Raw genomic sequence first — 18,805 nt, 5'->3', positions numbered from 1 at the left:
GGTCTTCTCTCTCTTCTCCAAAGCCCCAAGCTCTGTGCACCTCTGGGCCACCACATGCTCTTCCCTGTTCCTGGAACACTCTGTACCCCTCCTCGCCTCTCGAATTCCTTCCCTCTCCTTTAGCTCTCAGGATAGAGGCCACTTCCTCCTGATTACTGTCTAAGTTAGTACCCCCACCCCTGTTTTCCCTCATTGCATCCTTTTATTTCCCTTCAGATCATACATGATGGGTTTTTTGTTTGTTTGTTTGTTTTGTTGATGCTGGGGATTGAACCCAGGGCCTTATGGCTGCTAGGCAAGCACACTCCCAACTGAGCTATATCCCCAGCACACACATGATGATCTATAGTGAAGCATTTATTCCAGTAATTCTTGCTGTATGCCTCCGCCATCAGACTCCCAGCTGTATGATGGCCGGGACCTTGTCTGAATTGTTCAACCAGATATCCTCCAATCTAGCACAAGGTCAGGCACATAATAGGCATTCAATAAACAGGGATTGAATGGAAAAGTTAATTTGGTGTTTCAACTTGGCATCCTTTGGGTTAAGGCCTAAAAGATAGAAATAGGCAATCCTTATCCTTAGGAAGCTCCTGGCCTTTCCCCATAACCATCCACACATTTACATACGTGTCCCCATATGTGTCCCCATGGTTACGGGGGGGGGGGAAGCAACGTGCTCTAGAAATGCAGGGCAGGGAGCAGAGCTGCCTGGGAACCAGTGATGGTGGCAGGAGCTGGGAGGAGAGGGGGGCTGGGCAGGAGGTGGCAGAAGGCAAGGCAGTGGCGATGGATAAGGATGTAAGAAGGTGTGAGCCCCATGGGAAGGAGGAGGTCTGGGAAGCAGGTCTGGGAAGGAGGTCTGGGAAGCGGAGTGAATGAGCCGCTGCCGTTCTCTCCTCTGCACAGGTGCAGCAAATGAAGTTCAAGGACTCACGGATCAAGCTGATGAACGAGATCCTGGGTGGCATCAAGGTGCTGAAGCTGTATGCCTGGGAGCCTACCTTCCTGGAGCTGGTGCGAGGCATCAGGCAGGGCGAGCTCCGGCTGCTGCGCAAGGGAACCTACCTCCAAGCCATATCCACCTTCACCTGGATCTGCACCCCTTTCCTAGTGAGGATCTCATGGGGGCTGAGCTCCTGCCTCCTGCTGAGCCAGCCTGGGTCTCTGGGTTCCCTGGGGTGACGGGGACCCAGCAGACTCCACCTTGACACCCACTCCTGCACCGCCCAGGTAAGCCTGCTCACCCTCGGGGTGTTTGTGTGCGTGGACAAGAACAACGTGCTGGACGCCGAGAAGGCCTTCGTGTCCGTGTCCTTGTTCAATGTCTTAAAGGCACCCCTCAACCTGCTGTCCCAGTTAATCAGTAGCCTCACCCAGGTAACCCCAGGAGGGCTGGGGATTCCCCTGGACTTAGGGCAGGTTGTTGAGATCAGGGAAGGGTCACTTAGGGAATAATCAAGGAAAGTTCCTGTAGTCAGGGGAGGACCATTTGTCCTTACCAAGAGTTGTCGAGGGTATGTGAGTGAATAGGGTCATTTGGAGTCACACGAGATCAAGTGCAGTCTCTGGAAACCTGAGATCTGGAGACAGCCTCCTCTTGCCAACCTGGACCTTTTCTTTGTCAGTAGGAACCAGGGAAGACCTGGTCGTGGGAAGGGCTCAGCACCAGGGAGAGGGAGAGGGCCTTCATGGGTCCCTGTCTGGTTCAGGAAGTTAGGGACTGAGCAAGGGGAGGAGGGGTGGAAAGTGGGAGGAGCAACCTTGAGGGCTGACTCACAGCCTCCTGCAGACCAGTGTGTCTCTGAAACGGATCCAGCATTTCCTGAATCAAGATGAACTTGACTCCCAGTGTGTGGAGAGAAAGACCATCTCCCCAGGTCCGGACATCACCTACCAGGGCTGCCCTTGCACCAGCCCTTAGTCTTTTGTTCCAAGCTTCCTAATTTTGCTCCTTTTCTTCTTTCTCTTTGCATATCTGCTTTCCACCGCCCCCCTCCTCCCTCTTCTGGGTCCTTTGCTCCTCTTCCCCATGGGGCACCCTATACCTCTCCCTTGTGCCCCTCCTCCAAGGATTCCAGGCTTCTTCCCCTGTCCTCTCCCCCTCGGTCTCCCTGCCCCCTTCCTTATTCCCTGGGCTCCCTGACCCTGTACACCTTGGTTCTCCCAGGCTACGCCATCACCATACAGAATGGTACCTTCACCTGGGCCCAGGACCTGCCCCCTACCCTGCACAGGTACCAGCTCCTCCCACTCTCTTCTAAGCCTCCCGAAGTGGGAGGAAGGTCCCATCAATAGCCACACCCTCTTTCCTCTCTGTCTCTGACCGGGAACACAGGAAGAGCCTCAGCTTGCCAGGGTGGTATTTGGAAAGGAGGAGGGCTTGGGTCTGAAGCAGGCAGGCTGGGAATCCACCCTGATCTCCGCCTCTGACTGGGGCTTCTTCCTCCCAGCCTAGACATCCAAATCCTGAAAGGGACACTGGTGGCCGTGGTGGGGCCAGTGGGCTGTGGGAAGTCCTCCCTGGTGTCTGCCCTGCTGGGAGAGATGGAGAAGCTGGAAGGCAAAGTGTCTATGAAGGTGAGAGGAACTCCTGCAGAGGGCGTGAAGCTGTACCTGGCCTTGGGCAAACCCTGAGACAAACTTCTCTGGCCAGGGCTCTGTGGCCTACGTGCCCCAGCAAGCATGGATCCAGAACTGTACACTTCAGGAAAACGTGCTGTTCGGCCGAACCATGGATCCTAAGCGCTATCAACAGGCTCTGGAGACCTGTGCTCTGCTAGCAGACCTGGAGGTCCTGCCTGGTGGGGACCAGACAGAGATTGGAGAGAAGGTACAGGGTCCCCTCCCATCCCCGAGGAGCCAGCGTATAGAACTGCCCACCTCAGCCCTGCCCAGGTCCACAGATTCATTTATTCATTTACACCTTCACGTAACATCACCTCCAGCCCCGTGCCAGGCAATGGGGAAACAGATCTCCTCCAGGGGAGGCCAACCAGGTGGGAGCCATAGACTGCCCTGGGGCCAGGCTGAAGTCCTGTGCAGGACTATAGGAAGGGGACTAAAGGGGAGTTTGCATCCCTTCGGAGCTGGATCTTGGCAGCTGAGAAGGAGCTTATCATTCACCTGTTCGTTCATTTTTCATTCATTCATCAGATTTTTATTAATCACCTACTATGTGTCAGGCAGTATTATACAGTAGTGGATGCACCAGGCTAAATGAAATCTTTACTTGCATATACCTTACATTCCAGTCAATAAGCAAGAAACGTGTGTATAATAGATAATGCTAAAGGAAAAAACAAAGCAAGGTACGAATATACACAGGTTTGAATGGTTGAATGAGGTTAGGAAATAGAGGTGGGGGATAGGGCAAGACCGTTGTAGTTAAAGATTTGGCCCTTTCAAAAACTTGAGTCAGGTACAGAGGCACACACCTGGAACTGGAGAAGCTGAGACAGGAAGATCGAAAGTTCAAGGCCAGCCTGGGAAACTTAGCAAGATCCTGTCCCAAAATTAAAAATAAAAAGAGGCAGTCCCGGTGCGATGGGGTACACCTACAATCCAGCAACTCAGGAGGCTCAGGCAGGAAGATCGCAAGTTGGAGGCCAGCCTCAGCAATTTAGCGAGGCCTTAAGCAACTTAGTGAGACCCTGTCTCAAAACAAAATAATAATAAAAAATAAAAAAGCTGAGGATGTGGCTTTTGAACCCCTGAGTTCAATCCCCAATCCCCAAATAAATATATAAATAAAAAGGGCTGGGGACTTGGCTCCGTGGGAGAGCGCCCCTGAGCTCCATCCCCAGCACCACAAAACAAAGGACATTGGCCTAATTTTTTGTTTTTCTGTTTTAAGTTTAATTCATTCATTTTCAATTGTTGTCAAGGACACATAACACAAAACGTGCCACCTTGACTTTTCTAAATGTGCAGTTCAGTGGCGTTGAGTGCATTCTCGTTGTCAGGCAACAATCTCCAGAACCTTTCATCCTGCCGAACTGGCTCATCTGTCCCCCTTGATTGCTAACTCCCTACTCCCTTCTCCCCAGTCCCCTGGCAACTGTCATTCTTGTGTTTCTAGGCATCGGACTACTCTAGGTATGTCATGTGAGGAAATCACACAGTATCCTTGTGTGACTGGCTTATTTCATCGAGCGTCATGTCCCCAAGGTCCGCCCGTGCTGTAGCATGTGTCAGCGTTGCCTTCCTTCTTAGGACTGAGTGACAGTGCAGTGTATAGATAGACCTCATGGGTTTCCATTCCTCTGTTGAAGGACACTTGGTTGGGGCACGGTCACCTAGAGAGGCAGGTTAAAGCAAAGGAGAAGGATGGTCTCACCTGCCCTGGGAGGACTCTGAGACCACCACTCCTTCTTTGGTGGCTGTACAGCTTCACAAAAACAGCCAGAAATTATGTGAACTGTCCCCCTGGGCCTATCTGGTCCCCTTCCATCCTGCACCTGCCTCCCAACACCGCCTCCTTCCAGGGCATTAACCTGTCTGGGGGCCAGCGGCAGAGGGTCAGTTTGGCCCGAGCTGTTTACAGCGACGCGGATGTTTTTCTGCTGGATGATCCACTGTCAGCTGTGGACTCCCATGTAGCCAAACACATCTTCGACCACGTGATTGGGCCAGAAGGTGTGCTGGCGGGCAAGGTGAGGCCACGGGAGGTTCAGGAGGCTCAGGGGAGATCGGGGGCCCAAGAGAGAATGAAGGGATTTGGGTGAGACCTGGAGGTGTGGGACCCAAGGAGCAGGAATGTGGGGTGGCCAGTACAGGAAACCCCTGAGGGCGTGTACCCCAGCACTGAGCGAGCTGCAGAAAACATGGGGCGAGTCCTGGAGCTGCCTCTCCATGCTCCTTGGACAGCTCACATGTGCTTCGTGGCCTGTGCCCAGGGCTGAAGGGCTGAAGGGCTGCCGCCTTCTCTGCAGACTCGGGTGCTGGTGACACACAACATCAGCTTCCTGCCCCAGACAGACTTCATCATCGTGCTAGCTGACGGGCAGGTGTCTGAGATGGGCCCCTACTCAGCCCTACTGCAACACGACGGCTCTTTTGCCAACTTCCTCCGCAACTATGCACTCTATGAGTGTCAGGAGCACCCCGAGGACAGCAGAATTGGTATCTGCCATCCCTGGCTCTCCTGATTCCTGTGCCCTCCCTGCATCTCCCCTATCTGGGGTCTCCAAGTGTTTCTGGATTGGCCCACTGTTGTACCACGGAGGTTCTGGGAAACCTGGGCCATCTGTGTTGGGCATCACCACATGGAAAGTGAACTGGATGCAGCCACATCCCACCTCCTCCTCTTCCCTAACTGTGGGGCCTCAGATCAGCAGCTCGCAGCTCAGATCTCAGAGCCTCAGTTTTCCCATCTATCAAAGGGCATGTGGACTCAGGTCCTAAGTGTATGGCAAACCTGTTTTTGGGGATAAGTTGTTTAGCAAATATGCAAGTGTTTGGCAAAATCATTCAAGATTTATGGAACCGTGTCCAGGCACTGAGAGACAGCAGTCAATGGGGGAAAAAAATCCCCACAGAATCCCTGGGCTCACAACATGCCCCACCCCCCATCTTGTTACCCAGCTGGCTCACAGGCCTTTTCCTGGGCTTTCCTGAATACTCTCCATGGGTACAACCAACCTGTCTAAAGCATTCACCCAGTGCTGTGTCCCTTGCTAATCCCTAGACACACATTCCTTCCCTTAATCCTACAGTGATGCCGTGAACCAGGTACCCCTGTGATCCCTTTCTCATGAAAGTGGAAATTTATGCTCAGTCAGCCTGACTCCAGAGCCCAAGTTCCTTACCCTTATATTTGAGTCCCCTTCTCCATAGTCTCTAGAGGGAAGTTCTCCTTGTTGGCTAACCCAGGTCGTTCTGGTTGTCCTTCTAAACCCCCTCATCCTTCCTTGAGCTTGTCCATCCGGGCTTAGGGGATACAGGGGCTGCAGCATGAGCAGCCAACCCCTGTGATTTCCTCCCACCCTCTGCAGCCTTGCCACAAGCAGACGAGGAGGAACTTCTGATAGATGACACACTCAGCAACCACACGCACCTGACAGACAGTGAGCCAGTCACCTACGAGGTCCAGAGGCAGTTTATGAGGTGAGCTCCCAGCCCCTGGAAGGCTGCAGCTGGGCTCCCAAGCCCTGCCCAGTGGCGGTTCTCTCTGCATTCCCACTCTGGGCCTCTGTCCTGGGATGTCAGAGGCCCCCCTCCCTGGATCTGAGCAACTGCCTCCATCCAGAGAGCTGAGCACCATGTCTTCAGAAGGGGAGGGCCAGAGTCGGGCTGTGCTCCGGAGACACCTGAGTCAATCAGAGAAGGCAGCACAGGTGACCGAAGTGAAGAAGACTGGGGTGCTCGTCCAGGAGGAGACGGCCCAGACCGGCAAAGTGAGTCTGGCTGCCCGCCCGAGTCCCTGAGCGCATGGAATCCCGCCCCTACTGCCATGGGCTCTCCCTGCAGGTGAAGCTAGGTGTGTTCTGGGATTATGCCAAGGCCGTGGGGCTCTGGACCGCGCTTGCTATCTGCGTCCTCTATACGGGCCAAAGTGCCGCTGCCATCGGGGCCAACATGTGGCTCAGTGCCTGGACCAACGAGGCCACGGTGGAAGGCAGACAGAACAACACCACCCTGCGGCTGGGCATCTACGCCACCTTGGGGATGCTGCAAGGTGAACCCGCCGAGGCGCCTACAGGGGCTCCTGGATCCCCTCTTCTCCTGTGGCTCTCTGGCTCCCCAAACCATGCCCCTGCCTCAGAGTCTCCTTGTCTCTGCACTGGCCATTCCATGCCCACCGGGTCTCCTGGGTGAGTGAGCGGCCCTTGCCTCCCCCAACAGGGCTCCTGGTGATGCTGGCGGCCTTCACCATGGCCATGGGCGGCGTCCACGCGGCGAGCCTGCTGCACGAGGCGCTGCTGTACAACAAGATGCGCTCGCCCCAGTCCTTCTTCGACACGACGCCCTCAGGCCGCATCCTCAACCGCTTCTCCAAGGACATCAACGTCATCGATGAGATCCTGGCCCCCTCCATCCTCCAGATGCTCAATACCGTCTTCAACTCCCTCTCCACCCTCGTGGTCATCATCATCACCACGCCGCTCTTCCTTGTAGTCGTCCTGCCTCTGGCTCTGCTATACATTTTTGCACAGGTACCCGAGGGTGGGCAGGACACTCTTGCAGGCTGTAGAGCAGGAGTATATTGTCACTGGGTTGTGTTAGGGATGCTGTTCAGTGCCTTCATCTACCACTCAACCACACCCCCAGCCCTTTTTGAGACAGGATCTTACTAAGTTGCTGAGGCTGGCCTCAAACTTGGGATCCTCCTGCCTCAGCTTCCCGAGTCATTGGGATTACCAGTGTGCACCAGCGTGTCAGGCGGTTGGCTGTATTTTAATAAAACACTGTTGCTGGGAGGGGTGTGCATGCCTGTAATCCCAACAACTCAGGAGGCTCCCAAGTTTGAGGCCAGCCTCAGCAACTTTGTGAGGCCCTAAGCCACTTATCAAGACCCTGTCTCAAAAAATAAAAAGGGCTAGGGATATAGCACAGTGATAAAGTGCTTCTAGGTTCAATCCCCAGTACCCCAAATAAATAAAATAAATAAATAAATCACTGTAAAGAGTTGGGACACTTTGTCCTTTGCTTTTTTATACCTGTATAAACATGCATGAGTTGCTAGCATTCAGATACGGCTGTAAAGGCTCTGCAATCACTGAGTCCTGCTATTCGGTGATCAGCTGATGATGGTGATAGAGCAGGTGCTGGAAGCTCAACCCCAGGCATGGAGCCCATGATCTGAACTGTAGACTGTTCTGGTCCAGAGGGCCTCAGACATCTCCTGTATAGCTCTGGCCGTCTTGGGGCTCCCAGGATAGGGGACAGAAGAAACTAGAAGAAGAACTGTGATTTTTCTGGAGTCAAAGTTTAAACTGGAGTAGGACTTTTTCAGAAAAAAAGAATATAATTTTCTTTTTGAAGAGCTGGGGACCAAACCCAGGGCCTTGTGCATTTTAGACAAGCGCTGTACCACAGAGCTACACCCAGGCCCTTATTTTGTGATTTTTTGCAAAATCATCTGACTGGGAGCACATTGCCAGACATTTCCCTACTTAGGAGGCCAAGCAAGGTCATGGGATCCAGAGAGGGTGAGGTGGGAAGGAGCTAAGAGGGGATCAGGAGGGGCTTCAGGAGGAAGTGCCCTGCCTGACTGAGCAAAGCTGATCAGAGGGAAAGGGTAGACCCTACATCTTGCAGGTGATTGTGGGGCATGCCTATAGTCCCAGGAACTCAGGAGGCTGAGGCAGGAGGATCACAAGTTTGAAGCCAGCCTCAGCAACTTAGCCAAGACCCTGTCTCAAAATAAAAAATTAAAAGGGGAGCTGGATTGTGGGAGTGGTAGAGTGCTTGCCTCGCACATGTGAGACACTGGGTTCGATCCTCAGCACCACATAAAAAGGAAATAAATCAAATAAAGGTATTGTGTCTATCTACAACTAAACAAAATATTTTTTTAAAAAAGTTAAAAGGTCTGGGGATGTAGCTGAGTGGCAAAGTGCCCCTGGGTTCAATCCCCAGTACCAAAGAAAGAAAGAAAGAACACCCTAAATCTCCAAGGGGAGGTGTCAGGGGAAGGCAGCAAGATCTCATGGGACAGTGGGGCCAGCGGCCGACTAGAGGTCCAAGAAAACATGGATGGGTTCAGAGGATGAGCAGAGCTGAGTTGGGGTTCCATAGCCCTGGCCCCACGCTCTCCCCCCCATTCCCCATCAGCGCCTCTACGTGGCCACGTCCCGGCAACTGAAGCGGCTGGAATCGGTCAGCCGCTCGCCCATCTACTCCCACTTTTCCGAGACGGTGACTGGCACCAGTGTCATCCGGGCCTACGGCCGCAGCCACGACTTCCAGGTCCTCAGTGATACTAAGGTGGACCACAACCAGAGGAGCACCTACCCCTACATCGCCTCCAACCGGTCAGAAGCCTCCCCTTCTGCCCCTCCTCCAGGCGTTTCCATGGGCTCCCTGAGGTCCTGGCCTCCCTGTCCTCCTAAACAGAAAAACTGACCCTTTCCTGCATCACCCATTTCCTCCCTGTCCGACCCTCCCAGGTGGCTGGGCATCCGCGTGGAGTTCGTGGGGAACTGCGTGGTGTTCTTTGCCGCGCTGTTCGCGGTGATCGGCAGGAACAGCCTGAACCCCGGCTTGGTGGGACTTTCAGTGTCCTATGCCCTACAGGTATGGAAAGGGTCCCAGGGCAGGACCAGCACTGGGCAGAGGCCATACAAATGTCACCTCCAGAGTGCTCTACTCAATATCAGGACAGTCACAGTTTCCGTGCCCAAGGAGTGTGAGCTCGCAGGGGTCAAGAGATTCCCACAGGCAGGCTGGGTGTGGTGCTGCACGCCTATATGTGGTGCTGCCTCGGGAAGTTGAGGCAGGAGGGTCAAAGCCAGCCTCAGCAAAAAGAGGCACTCAGTGAGACGCTGTCTCTAAATAAAATACAAAATAGGGCTGGGGATGTGGCTCAGTGGTCTTGTGCCCCTGAGTTCAATCCCCAGTATCCCCCCTCTATAAAAAAAGAGAGACTTCCAACAGCAGGGGACGGCACTTCAGGCTGAGTAGGTCCTCAGGGAAGCAGGAACAAAAGAGCCCAGAGGAGTCGCCTGCTCTGGGGTGCTGAAGAAATGGTCTTGGAACTTGGCCCCAAAGGACAAACAGAACTTGCCATGTCTGGACAAGATGCGGGTCGACCTGACAGAGGCAAGGGCATGGGGAAGCATAGACCGCATCACACCTCATGTTCTCGTGCCCGCAGAGAAATTTGGCTTGGCTCCTTGTACCCAGAGATTCAACCAACTGCAGATAGAAAATATGAAAAGAAAAAAAAAAAGACTTGAATTTGCCATGTCCTGAATACTACACTGAATCCATATGAATGAAGTGACATGCAGGCGTTTTATTAGGTATTATAAATGATCTAGAGATGATTTAAAGTGTCCAGGATGATGTGAGTAGGTTGCATATGGCATACTGTTACATCATTTTACATAGAACATTTAGGGATGTTGGTATCTTTAGGGGATCCTGGAACCACCCCTCTGGTGATGCAGAGCCATAACTGTACACATATCAGACAGATTGGGTGGCTGGAGCCTGGGCTGGAGGTCAAGCAGGTCACCCTGAGACCAGCCTGTATTGTCAAAGAGGTTACATAACTGCAAATGGAATTTTTGTAAAGCAGATCACATTGTTGATGCCTCGGGTGGCTCCAATCTTGAATGCATCGGTAAACAAAAGGCAAACTAGACGGGGCAGTCTTCTCGAACGTGAATGTGTATGCGAATTATCTGGAGATCTTGTTAAAATGTACATTCTGATTCACTAGGTCTGGGATGGAGCTCAGCATTCTGCATATCTAGCAGGACTCCTTGATGCACAAAATGGGGCCGCTGGACTGGCAGCATCAATATCTTCTGGGAGCTTGTTAGGGATGAAGACACTCAGGTCCCACCCTAGACCTAAGTGAATCAGAAGCTGCATTTTAACAAGATTCTCTGGGAAGTCTTATACCTATTAAGGTTTAAGAAACACTGAGGCGACCCTTGGCTAAGTCTGCATTGTCACTGCCTGAGGCACATTCCTGATTAGAGCCCCAGTGGACACAGCTGGGTCATAGATAGGATAGGATTCCATGGATAGAAGCATGATCAAGGGCTGAACTCTTCCCAGAGCCATTGCTGGATAGGGTGGGGGCCCTCCCATAACCCGGTCCCTTTGGCCAGGTGACAGCGATTCTGAACTGGATGATACGATCGATGTCAGACTTGGAGTCTAATATTGTGGCCGTGGAGAGGGTCAAGGAGTATTCCAGGACAGAGATGGAGGTGAGTGCTGGGATGAGCCCAGGGCCGGGGGAATCTGGAGCAGATGAGGAAGAAAGCCTGGTGGCCCCCTGAATATCAAGGCCACATGTTTAGGAGGCTCTTCATTCATTCATCTGTCCATCCAACCCTCATAGGTCATCAACTGGGGGGCTGTGCTAGGAGGTGTAGAGGGCTCAGAGCAGAACAAGGTAACATGTGCCCTCGGCCGACTCTTATCCCCCGGTAGGGGCAGGGCTCCTTAGTGGACAAGAGCTCTCGGGTGGGGCACCCAAAGAGGACAGACAGGGCAGTTCCGTTAGCTAGGGTGATCAGAGAGGGAACTGGGATTTGAAAGTTGGGTAGGTTTTGATAGACCAGGTAAGATGGGAGAGTGGGACAGTGGGAAGGTGCCCATTCTAGCCAGAGACTGGCCTGGTCAAAGGAGCAGAGGTAGGGCAACATCCTTTGATGGAGAAAAGGAGCTGTCCTCTACTATGGGGGAGGGCATCCAGACTTTTCTCCACTGTCCCCTGCCATGGTCACACACCAGACCTCTGTCTGCCTGGAAGCCAGTCTATCTCTGTGCTCTCGGTATCACGCATGCCACTTTTAGACACCCACCCCTCATCCCTCCTGGATCACTGTACTCTGCCTGCCCGGGGAACCCAATCCCATGACCGCTGGTTGTCTCTCTGTTCACCAGCTCCTCCAGCCTCTCCTCCCTCCCCAGCCAGCCTAGAGTCTATGCTCCACCAACGCCAACGGTCTCGACTTCCTTCTCTTCTCTCTTTTGTCCTCACCTACAACCCCCGCCCCCAGCTGAGCCCACCTGTCCACTGCCTTCATATCTGCACTGAGCAGCTAGAACACAGCTGGAGAAAATCACTGCCTGTAGTTCAGGTTTATAACCACCCTCCTCGGCTGGGGATGCCTGCCTTGCTTCCTCCGGAAGCGCACGTTCCCACTTTCAGAAAGACCTCGTCCTTGGGGCTGGGGTTGTGGCTCTGTGGTAGAGCGCTCACCTAGCATGTGTGAGGCCCTGGGTTCGATCCTCAGCACCACATAAAAAAATAAGTAAACAAAATAAAGGTATTGTGTCCATCTACAATTAAAAAAAATTAAAAATAAAAAAAAAAAGAAAGAAAGACCTCTTCCTGACATCCTGTCCTCAAACCAACCTCCTTCCCCGGGCTCAGCTGTAGACCTCCCCTGACACTTCCTTCAATGAGAAAAGAGCTTAGTGAATTCCCTCGGCCTCCCTGCCTCCAGGACTTTAGACCAGCCCTGCTTCCTCCACGGCCTCTGACTCTCTTTGAGCAGACCCTACCCCTTCCTGATTCAAAGTCTAGCCCCTCAGCTTCTTCCCGTGGCTGGTGGAGGCCTTGACTTCTTCGGTGGCACATCCGTCTCTTATGCCGTCAGTCTTGCTCTCTCTGTTGGAAGATTCCCATCCCTGTGCAAAACAACGTGCTGTTCCATCTTCATTTCTCTCTCTCTCCCCCCCCCCTTCCTCCCTTTCCCTGCATCTTGCTGCCCCAGTTCTCTGCTCTCTGTTGTGGTGAAGCTCATTTTCTGTTCTGTTTTTCATGGTCGTGGCGATGGAACCCAGAGCCTCACACATGCTAGGCAAACGGTGTACCACCGAGTCACATCCCCATCCCTGTGAACCTCGTTTTAAACTGAACGACACGTGGTCTCTCTACTCCTTACCCTGGATCTCACTTCCCCCCATGGTCTGTTGTCTGTCCTCATGGCTCTACTGAATTGGCTCACCCGTGACCTCCCTCCATCCCATCTAGGAAATGGTTTTCTGTTCTCTCTGATTCAATCTTCACAACATCCAGAGGCAACAACCTGCCCTTCTTAGTCCTGGGTCCTGGGCTCTGTGACCCGAGCTGTCAGCTTGCCAGTTTGTCTCCACGGAGCTCCCACCCCACACCACCCGTTCCTGCCAGCCTGCTCCCCGTCCTGGCCCTACCTTGTGTAAGGTAGTGATCCCACTCCCATCTTGGGATCTTCACATCTCCCTCTTCATGTCCGGCAGTCCAGCTTGCCCTGTGTTCACACGTGATCCTGTCCCTGTGTACTAAACAATGCTGCCTGGTCTTTCCTTTGACATCTCCATGACATCCTTTGGAACTTGCTGCTCTGCTTTTTGACCTCTGACCATCTGGCTTCCATGCTACCAAGCAAGGCCAGTTTCATGGTTGTGTGGCCTGGGCTGTCAATCAAATCCTCATTACTAGAAGGGTCCACGCTTAGAAACTCTAAGTTGAGTTTAATACTTTGCTGTCATCATCTCAACATTCTTTTTTTTTTTTTTTTTTTTTGGCACCAGGGATAGAAACCAGGGGCACTTTACCACTGAATTACATCCCCCGCCCTTTTATTTATTTATTTATTTATCTATTTATTTTTTTGAGAGAAGGTCTCACTAAATTGCTCAGGGTCTTTGCCAAATGGCTGAGGCTGGCCTCCAACTTGTGATCCTCTGCCTCAGCCTTCTGGGTCACTGGGATTACAGGCATGTGCCTCTGTCCCTGAACTGACCTTCTTAATATTTTTTTTAAATAGGAAGCCCTATATTTATTTTGCCCTGGGCCTCTCAAATTATGTAGCTAGTCCTATCTCAAAACTACCACCATCTTATACCGAGTCATTCTATTCTCCTTCTAGCTGCCAGAGAGATCCTTTAAAATCACATCAGGTCACAGCATTGCTCTGAGCACAGCCCTCTAATAGCTTTGCATCTTACTCAGGGTAAAAACCAAACAAAAAAACATACAAAATAGCATGGTCGTGACAGTGGCCTGCCAGGCCCTAAATGATGGGGCCACCCTCTGCCTCAGCCTGCAACTTCTTGACTCTGTGTTCTCTAACACACCAGGAGGCAGCTGCACTTGCTGTTCCCTCTCCCTGCCCCCGTCCACTTGTCATGCTCCCTGACCTCCTTCAGGTCTTCACTAACTGACCCCTCCTCCAGGAAGCCCCCCTAACCATCCTGTGCAGAACAGACACTCCTTGCATTATACAAACTTGCCTTTTTTTTTTTTTTTTAATCCATTGTAGGCTCTGGTGCGAGAATGTAAGCCTCCTGGGGGCAAGGACTGGGTCTTCTTGGGATCACCATGTGTCCCTGCCACTTAATAATAATGAATGGATTAGAGGCCAGACAGGAAGAGCTAGGGCCGGCAAGGAGGGCACCTCAGGAAGGTGAATCCTGAGGCTGATGGGACCTCCAGGTGGCTCTGCGGAGAGTTAGAGTCAGAGGGAGAGGGCCAAGGTGTGGCTCAGTGGAAAAGTACTGGCCCAGTGTGTAGGAGGCCCTGGGTTCTGTCTGCTGCACCACACACACACACACACACACACTAACACACACACTCTCTCTCACATAGTCACTGGGCCTCTCCTAGAGACCCCAGTGGGTGAGGACTGAGTGGCCTTGGGAGGGAGGGGACTGAGGAGCCGGGAAGAGGGCAAGTTGGGGAAAAGGTGCCACCTTGATGAGAAGGCCCGTGCCACCCCGCCAGGCCCCCTGGGTGGTGGAGGGCAGCCGTCCTCCTGAAGGCTGGCCCCTGAAGGGGGAAGTGGAGTTCCGGAACTATTCTGTGCGGTACCGCCCGGGCCTGGAGCTGGTGCTGAAGAACTTGAGTCTGCGCGTGAACGGAGGCGAGAAGGTACCGAGGCCCAGGGGCTGGGCGTGAGCTTGTGCCTGGGGAGGCTGTTACTGCCCTTGTGGGAGGCCCCGTCTCCGAGAGGGCAGGCGCTCTGGTCGGACAGCAGCAGGGCAGCTGGGAGACGGGGGATGGCCTGTGACCTCTTAGCCTCCCCTTGACAGCTCTTCGCACTCCTGCAGGTGGGCATCGTAGGCCGCACTGGGGCTGGCAAGTCGTCCATGACCCTCTCCCTGTTCCGAATCCTGGAGGCCGCAGAGGGTGAGATCCTCATCGACGGCCTCAACGTGGCAAACATGGGCCTCCATGACCTGCGTTCTCAGCTGACCATCATCCCGCAGGTAGGAGCCCGCCAGGGAGTGGCCACACTGCCAGCCACCCTGGGAGCCAGCCCCACCCCTGTTCTCTGGGTGAGGACCCAGAATGGAGGCTGGTAGGGGAGAGGGAGCGGGGTCACCATGGAGCCCCACAGTCACAGGTCTGAAAGGGTCAGGCATCCCCTGCCCCAGTTGAGCCCTGCCTTTGACCTGCTGGGCCGGCGAATCAGGAAGGACCACAGGACCCCTCCAAGCACCCCATCTCTGAGGTGTTCCATCTGGGGTTCTGGTTGCATAGCTCTGATTGACATTTCACTTTTTCTGGTTTCTCTGTTTTTTTTTTCTTTGTTTTTTTTTCTGCCAACTGGACACTTTGCAGTCAGATTAGTGACTCTGTCCCTGCTTTAGCGGAGGACTTAGTGACTGGCAAAGCTGAGGTTTTATCACTCCTACAGGCAATTTTTTTATCTCCTTGGCAGTTGTCTCCCTCCTGGAGGGCTGGGGACAGAATGAGAACATTGCCACCTAACCCTCTTTCTTTTCTCAGCACCTGGGGCCCCAGCCTCTTCATTGGGCCTGAGCTGCTTCTGTCTGAGACTTTATTGTATCCTCAGGACCCCATCCTGTTCTCGGGGACCCTACGTATGAACTTAGACCCCTTTGGCCACTACTCGGAGGAGGACATTTGGAGAGCCTTGGAGCTGGCCCACTTGCATAAGTTTGTGAGTGCCCAGCCAGCAGGCCTGGACTTCGAGTGCACGGAGGGCGGGGAGAATCTCAGGTAAGAGTGGGGAGTGGACAGGTCAGGAACCACAGCCCTCCCTGGGGACCCTGGGGATGCTGGAAGGTCTGGCATCAGGCTAGTCCCCCCTCTCCTCCCTGCTCCTAATCTCTGTCAAGCTCACATGGGGCATTATTTTGTACTGAGTATGTTCTGTGTACCAGGCACAGGGTACTATCTCACACAGGCCCCATAGGTGGTCCCCAATTCCACTTCACAGGGAGGTAAACAGGCTCAGAGAGGGTAAGCAGTTTGGCCAAAGTTGCACAGCTGGGAAAAGATAAGCTTAGAATTTGAACCAGCTCTGAGAGATTCCAAAATCCTATCGGGTCATGTTGTAGAGGTTGTCATGCTAAGCTTGAGCTGGGAAAGGATAGAAGCTGTGGAGTGGGTGACGGGAAACATCCCCAATGCTTTAGGAAAGTCATAGATACTTTGCAGGATGAATGCAGTCAGTTCAGAAGTACATGAAGTAAGGTCTCCTGGCCCCTTGATTCTCCCCTCCAGAGTCCCTGGTTTTATATCTCCAGCCACCGGCCTGCGCATTAGGAAGGACCAGAAATCACTTCTTACCAAGTCTAAAGCCTTGCTACTCAGACTTGTGTTCTCTCTGTTATTTTTTATTTTTTTATTTTTTTGGCTTGTTTGTCTCTCTGTTTTGTGGGATGGGACTCAGAGCCTTAAGCATGGTAAGCAAACGCTACCATTAAGTTATATCCCCTGTCCCAGCTGTGTCATTTTGGTCAAGTTTCTTAACTTCTTTGTGCCTTCTTTCCCTTCACTCTTTTTTTTTTTTTTTTTTAGTCGTAGTTGGACACAATACCTTTATTTTATTCATTTATTTTTATGTGGTGCTGAGGACGGAACCCAGCACCTCGCACGTGCTAGGTGAGCGCTCTACCACTGAGCCTCAACCCCAGCCCCTCCCTTCACTCTTAAACAGGAATAATAAACTGGGCACAGTGGTGCATGCCTGTAATCCCAGCAGCTCAGGAGGCTGAGACAGGAGGATCTAGAGTTCAAAATCAGCCTCAGCAAAAGCAAGGCGCACTAAGCAACTCAGTGAAACCCTGTCTCTAAATAAAATACAAAATAGGGCTGGGGATGTGGCTCAGTGGTCAAGTGTTCCTGAGTTTAATCCCCCATACCCAATAAATAAATAAGTAAATAAATAGGAATAATAGCCAGATGTGGTGGCAAATGCCTGTCATCCCAGCTACTTAGGAGGCTAAGGTAGCAGGATTGCAAGTTTGAGGCCAGCCTGGGCAACGTAAATCCTGTCTCAAAAAAATAATAAAAAGGACTGGGGATGTAGTTCAGTGGTAGAAATAGTAGTCGTTCATACTTCTGAGCACTGTGCTACCCAATAAAATTACAATGTGAGTCAAATACACATAAGAAATTTTTTTTCTATCTGGTTATATAATAACCTATAATCCCAGTTACTCTGGAGGCTGAGGCAGGATTGAAAGTTTTAAGGCCAACCTGGGCAATTTAGTGAGACTCTGTCTCAAGATAAAAAATGAAAAGGGCTGGGATGTAGCTCAGTGGTAGAGTCCTTCCCTTTCATGTGTGAGGCCCTGGGTTCAGTCCCCAGTGCTGAAAAAAATTCTTTTCTAGTAGTCACATAAAAAAATAATAATCTTTATTTTATTTATTTATTTTTATGTGATGCTGAGGTTGAAACCAGCGCCTTGCGCATGCGAGGCAAGTGCTCTACCACTGAGCCACAACCCCAGCCCCTAGTAGTCACATTTTTTTAAAAAGGGTTGGGCTGGGCATGATGGTGCACACCTATAATCCCAGTGACATGGGAGACTAAGGCAGGAGGATGGCAAGTTCAGCTTCAGCAATTTAGTGTGACCTTGTTTCAAAATAAAAACTAAAAAGGCCTGGGGATGTAGAGACGTGATAAGGCACCCCTGGGTTCAATCCCCAGTACCAATAAATAAATAAAGAAAATAATAAAAAAGGGCTGGGCATGATGGCCGATAGCGGGTCCCTGCACTTGGGAGGCTGAGGCAGGATGATGGCTGGAGCCCAGGAGCTCGAGACCAGTCTGGGCAACATTGTAAGACCCTGTCTTCTTCAAAAACACATAAACAATAAAATCAGGGAAAATAAACAAGTAAAATAAATTTTAATATTTTAACTAGCCCAATGTATCTAAAATATTATTATTTTAACCTGTCATCCATATATAAAAGTTATTAGGGGGCTGGGGATCTAGCTTAGTTGATAGAGTGCTTGCCTTACATGCACAAGGCCCTGGTTCAATCCCTAGCACCACCCGAAACAAACAAACAAAAAGTTATTAGGGATATTTCGCATTTTTTCTTTCTTTCTTCCTTTTTTTTTTTTTTTTTTTTTTTCAGTACTGAGGATTGGACTCAGGGCTGCTCTACCACTGAGCTAGACCCCCAGCCCATTTTATGTTTTTATTTTGGAGATAGGGTCTCCCTAAGTGTTAAGGGTCTCCCTCTATTGTTGAGGCTGGCCTTGAACTTGTGTTCCTCCGGCCTCAGCCTGGAATGATAGGCAGGCACCACAGCTGCCAGCAGTATTTTGTATTCTTTCATGCAATTTTGAGATCCTGTATTTTACTCTTCCTCACAGCACCTCTCAGTTCCGACTAGCCACAGTTAAAGTGCCCAAGAGCCACACGGTAGCTGCCATTGGACAGAGCACTCTCAGGTTATTGTAGTGAAATTAAAAGCACTTAGCTGGGACCACATGAATGTCGCTGTTCCTCTCTCTGCTGCCCCTTTCCCTGATCCCTTCTTCTTCTTCTTTTTTTTTTTTTTTCCTGTGGTGCTGGGGACAGAACCCAGGCCCTTACTCAGCCTAGGCAAGCCGCTACCGCAGAGCTACACCCCCAGCCCTTTATTTTCATTTTTATATTCAGTCTGAACTCATGTACTCTCCCCAGACCTCAGAAATTAAAACAAAAAAACATTTACGTTTGCTCAGAGTTTAACTGTGTTCAAAGTCCTTTGGCCCCACTATCTGGTTTAATCTTTACTGCAGTCCTATGGGCCGGAAATCAGGCTCCACAGAATGAAATTATCTACCCAAAGCTGCTCAGCTAGCCAGGGGCAGGGCAGGGACAAAGGAAAGTGGGCTTTTTTTTGTCCCAAGTCTTACCTTGCTGCATTATGCCACCTC

At 51.7% G+C, this 18,805-nt stretch overlaps 1 protein-coding gene across 1 annotated transcript in view; it reads left to right on the top strand.

The window, feature by feature from the left end:
* Positions 1-18,805, top strand: part of Abcc3 (ATP binding cassette subfamily C member 3) — a 45,408-nt gene that overhangs the window by 22,145 nt on the left and 4,458 nt on the right. The window contains exons 12-29 of the mRNA XM_027924728.2: positions 910-1,113; positions 1,234-1,380; positions 1,793-1,880; positions 2,171-2,237; positions 2,454-2,580; positions 2,657-2,833; positions 4,488-4,655; positions 4,935-5,124; positions 5,997-6,108; positions 6,251-6,398; positions 6,472-6,679; positions 6,847-7,157; positions 8,779-8,978; positions 9,114-9,240; positions 10,788-10,889; positions 14,399-14,545; positions 14,725-14,883; positions 15,474-15,640. Coding sequence (XP_027780529.2) covers positions 910-1,113; positions 1,234-1,380; positions 1,793-1,880; positions 2,171-2,237; positions 2,454-2,580; positions 2,657-2,833; positions 4,488-4,655; positions 4,935-5,124; positions 5,997-6,108; positions 6,251-6,398; positions 6,472-6,679; positions 6,847-7,157; positions 8,779-8,978; positions 9,114-9,240; positions 10,788-10,889; positions 14,399-14,545; positions 14,725-14,883; positions 15,474-15,640 — 2,849 coding nt within the window. The remainder of the gene's footprint in view (positions 1-909; positions 1,114-1,233; positions 1,381-1,792; positions 1,881-2,170; positions 2,238-2,453; positions 2,581-2,656; positions 2,834-4,487; positions 4,656-4,934; positions 5,125-5,996; positions 6,109-6,250; positions 6,399-6,471; positions 6,680-6,846; positions 7,158-8,778; positions 8,979-9,113; positions 9,241-10,787; positions 10,890-14,398; positions 14,546-14,724; positions 14,884-15,473; positions 15,641-18,805) is intronic.

The sequence above is a fragment of the Marmota flaviventris genome, chromosome 17, assembly GCF_047511675.1.
Source record: "Marmota flaviventris isolate mMarFla1 chromosome 17, mMarFla1.hap1, whole genome shotgun sequence".
In the NCBI taxonomy this organism is placed as follows: domain Eukaryota; kingdom Metazoa; phylum Chordata; class Mammalia; order Rodentia; family Sciuridae; genus Marmota; species Marmota flaviventris.
Note: the sequence above shows the minus strand (reverse complement) of the source record. Positions and strands in the feature narration are given on the sequence as shown.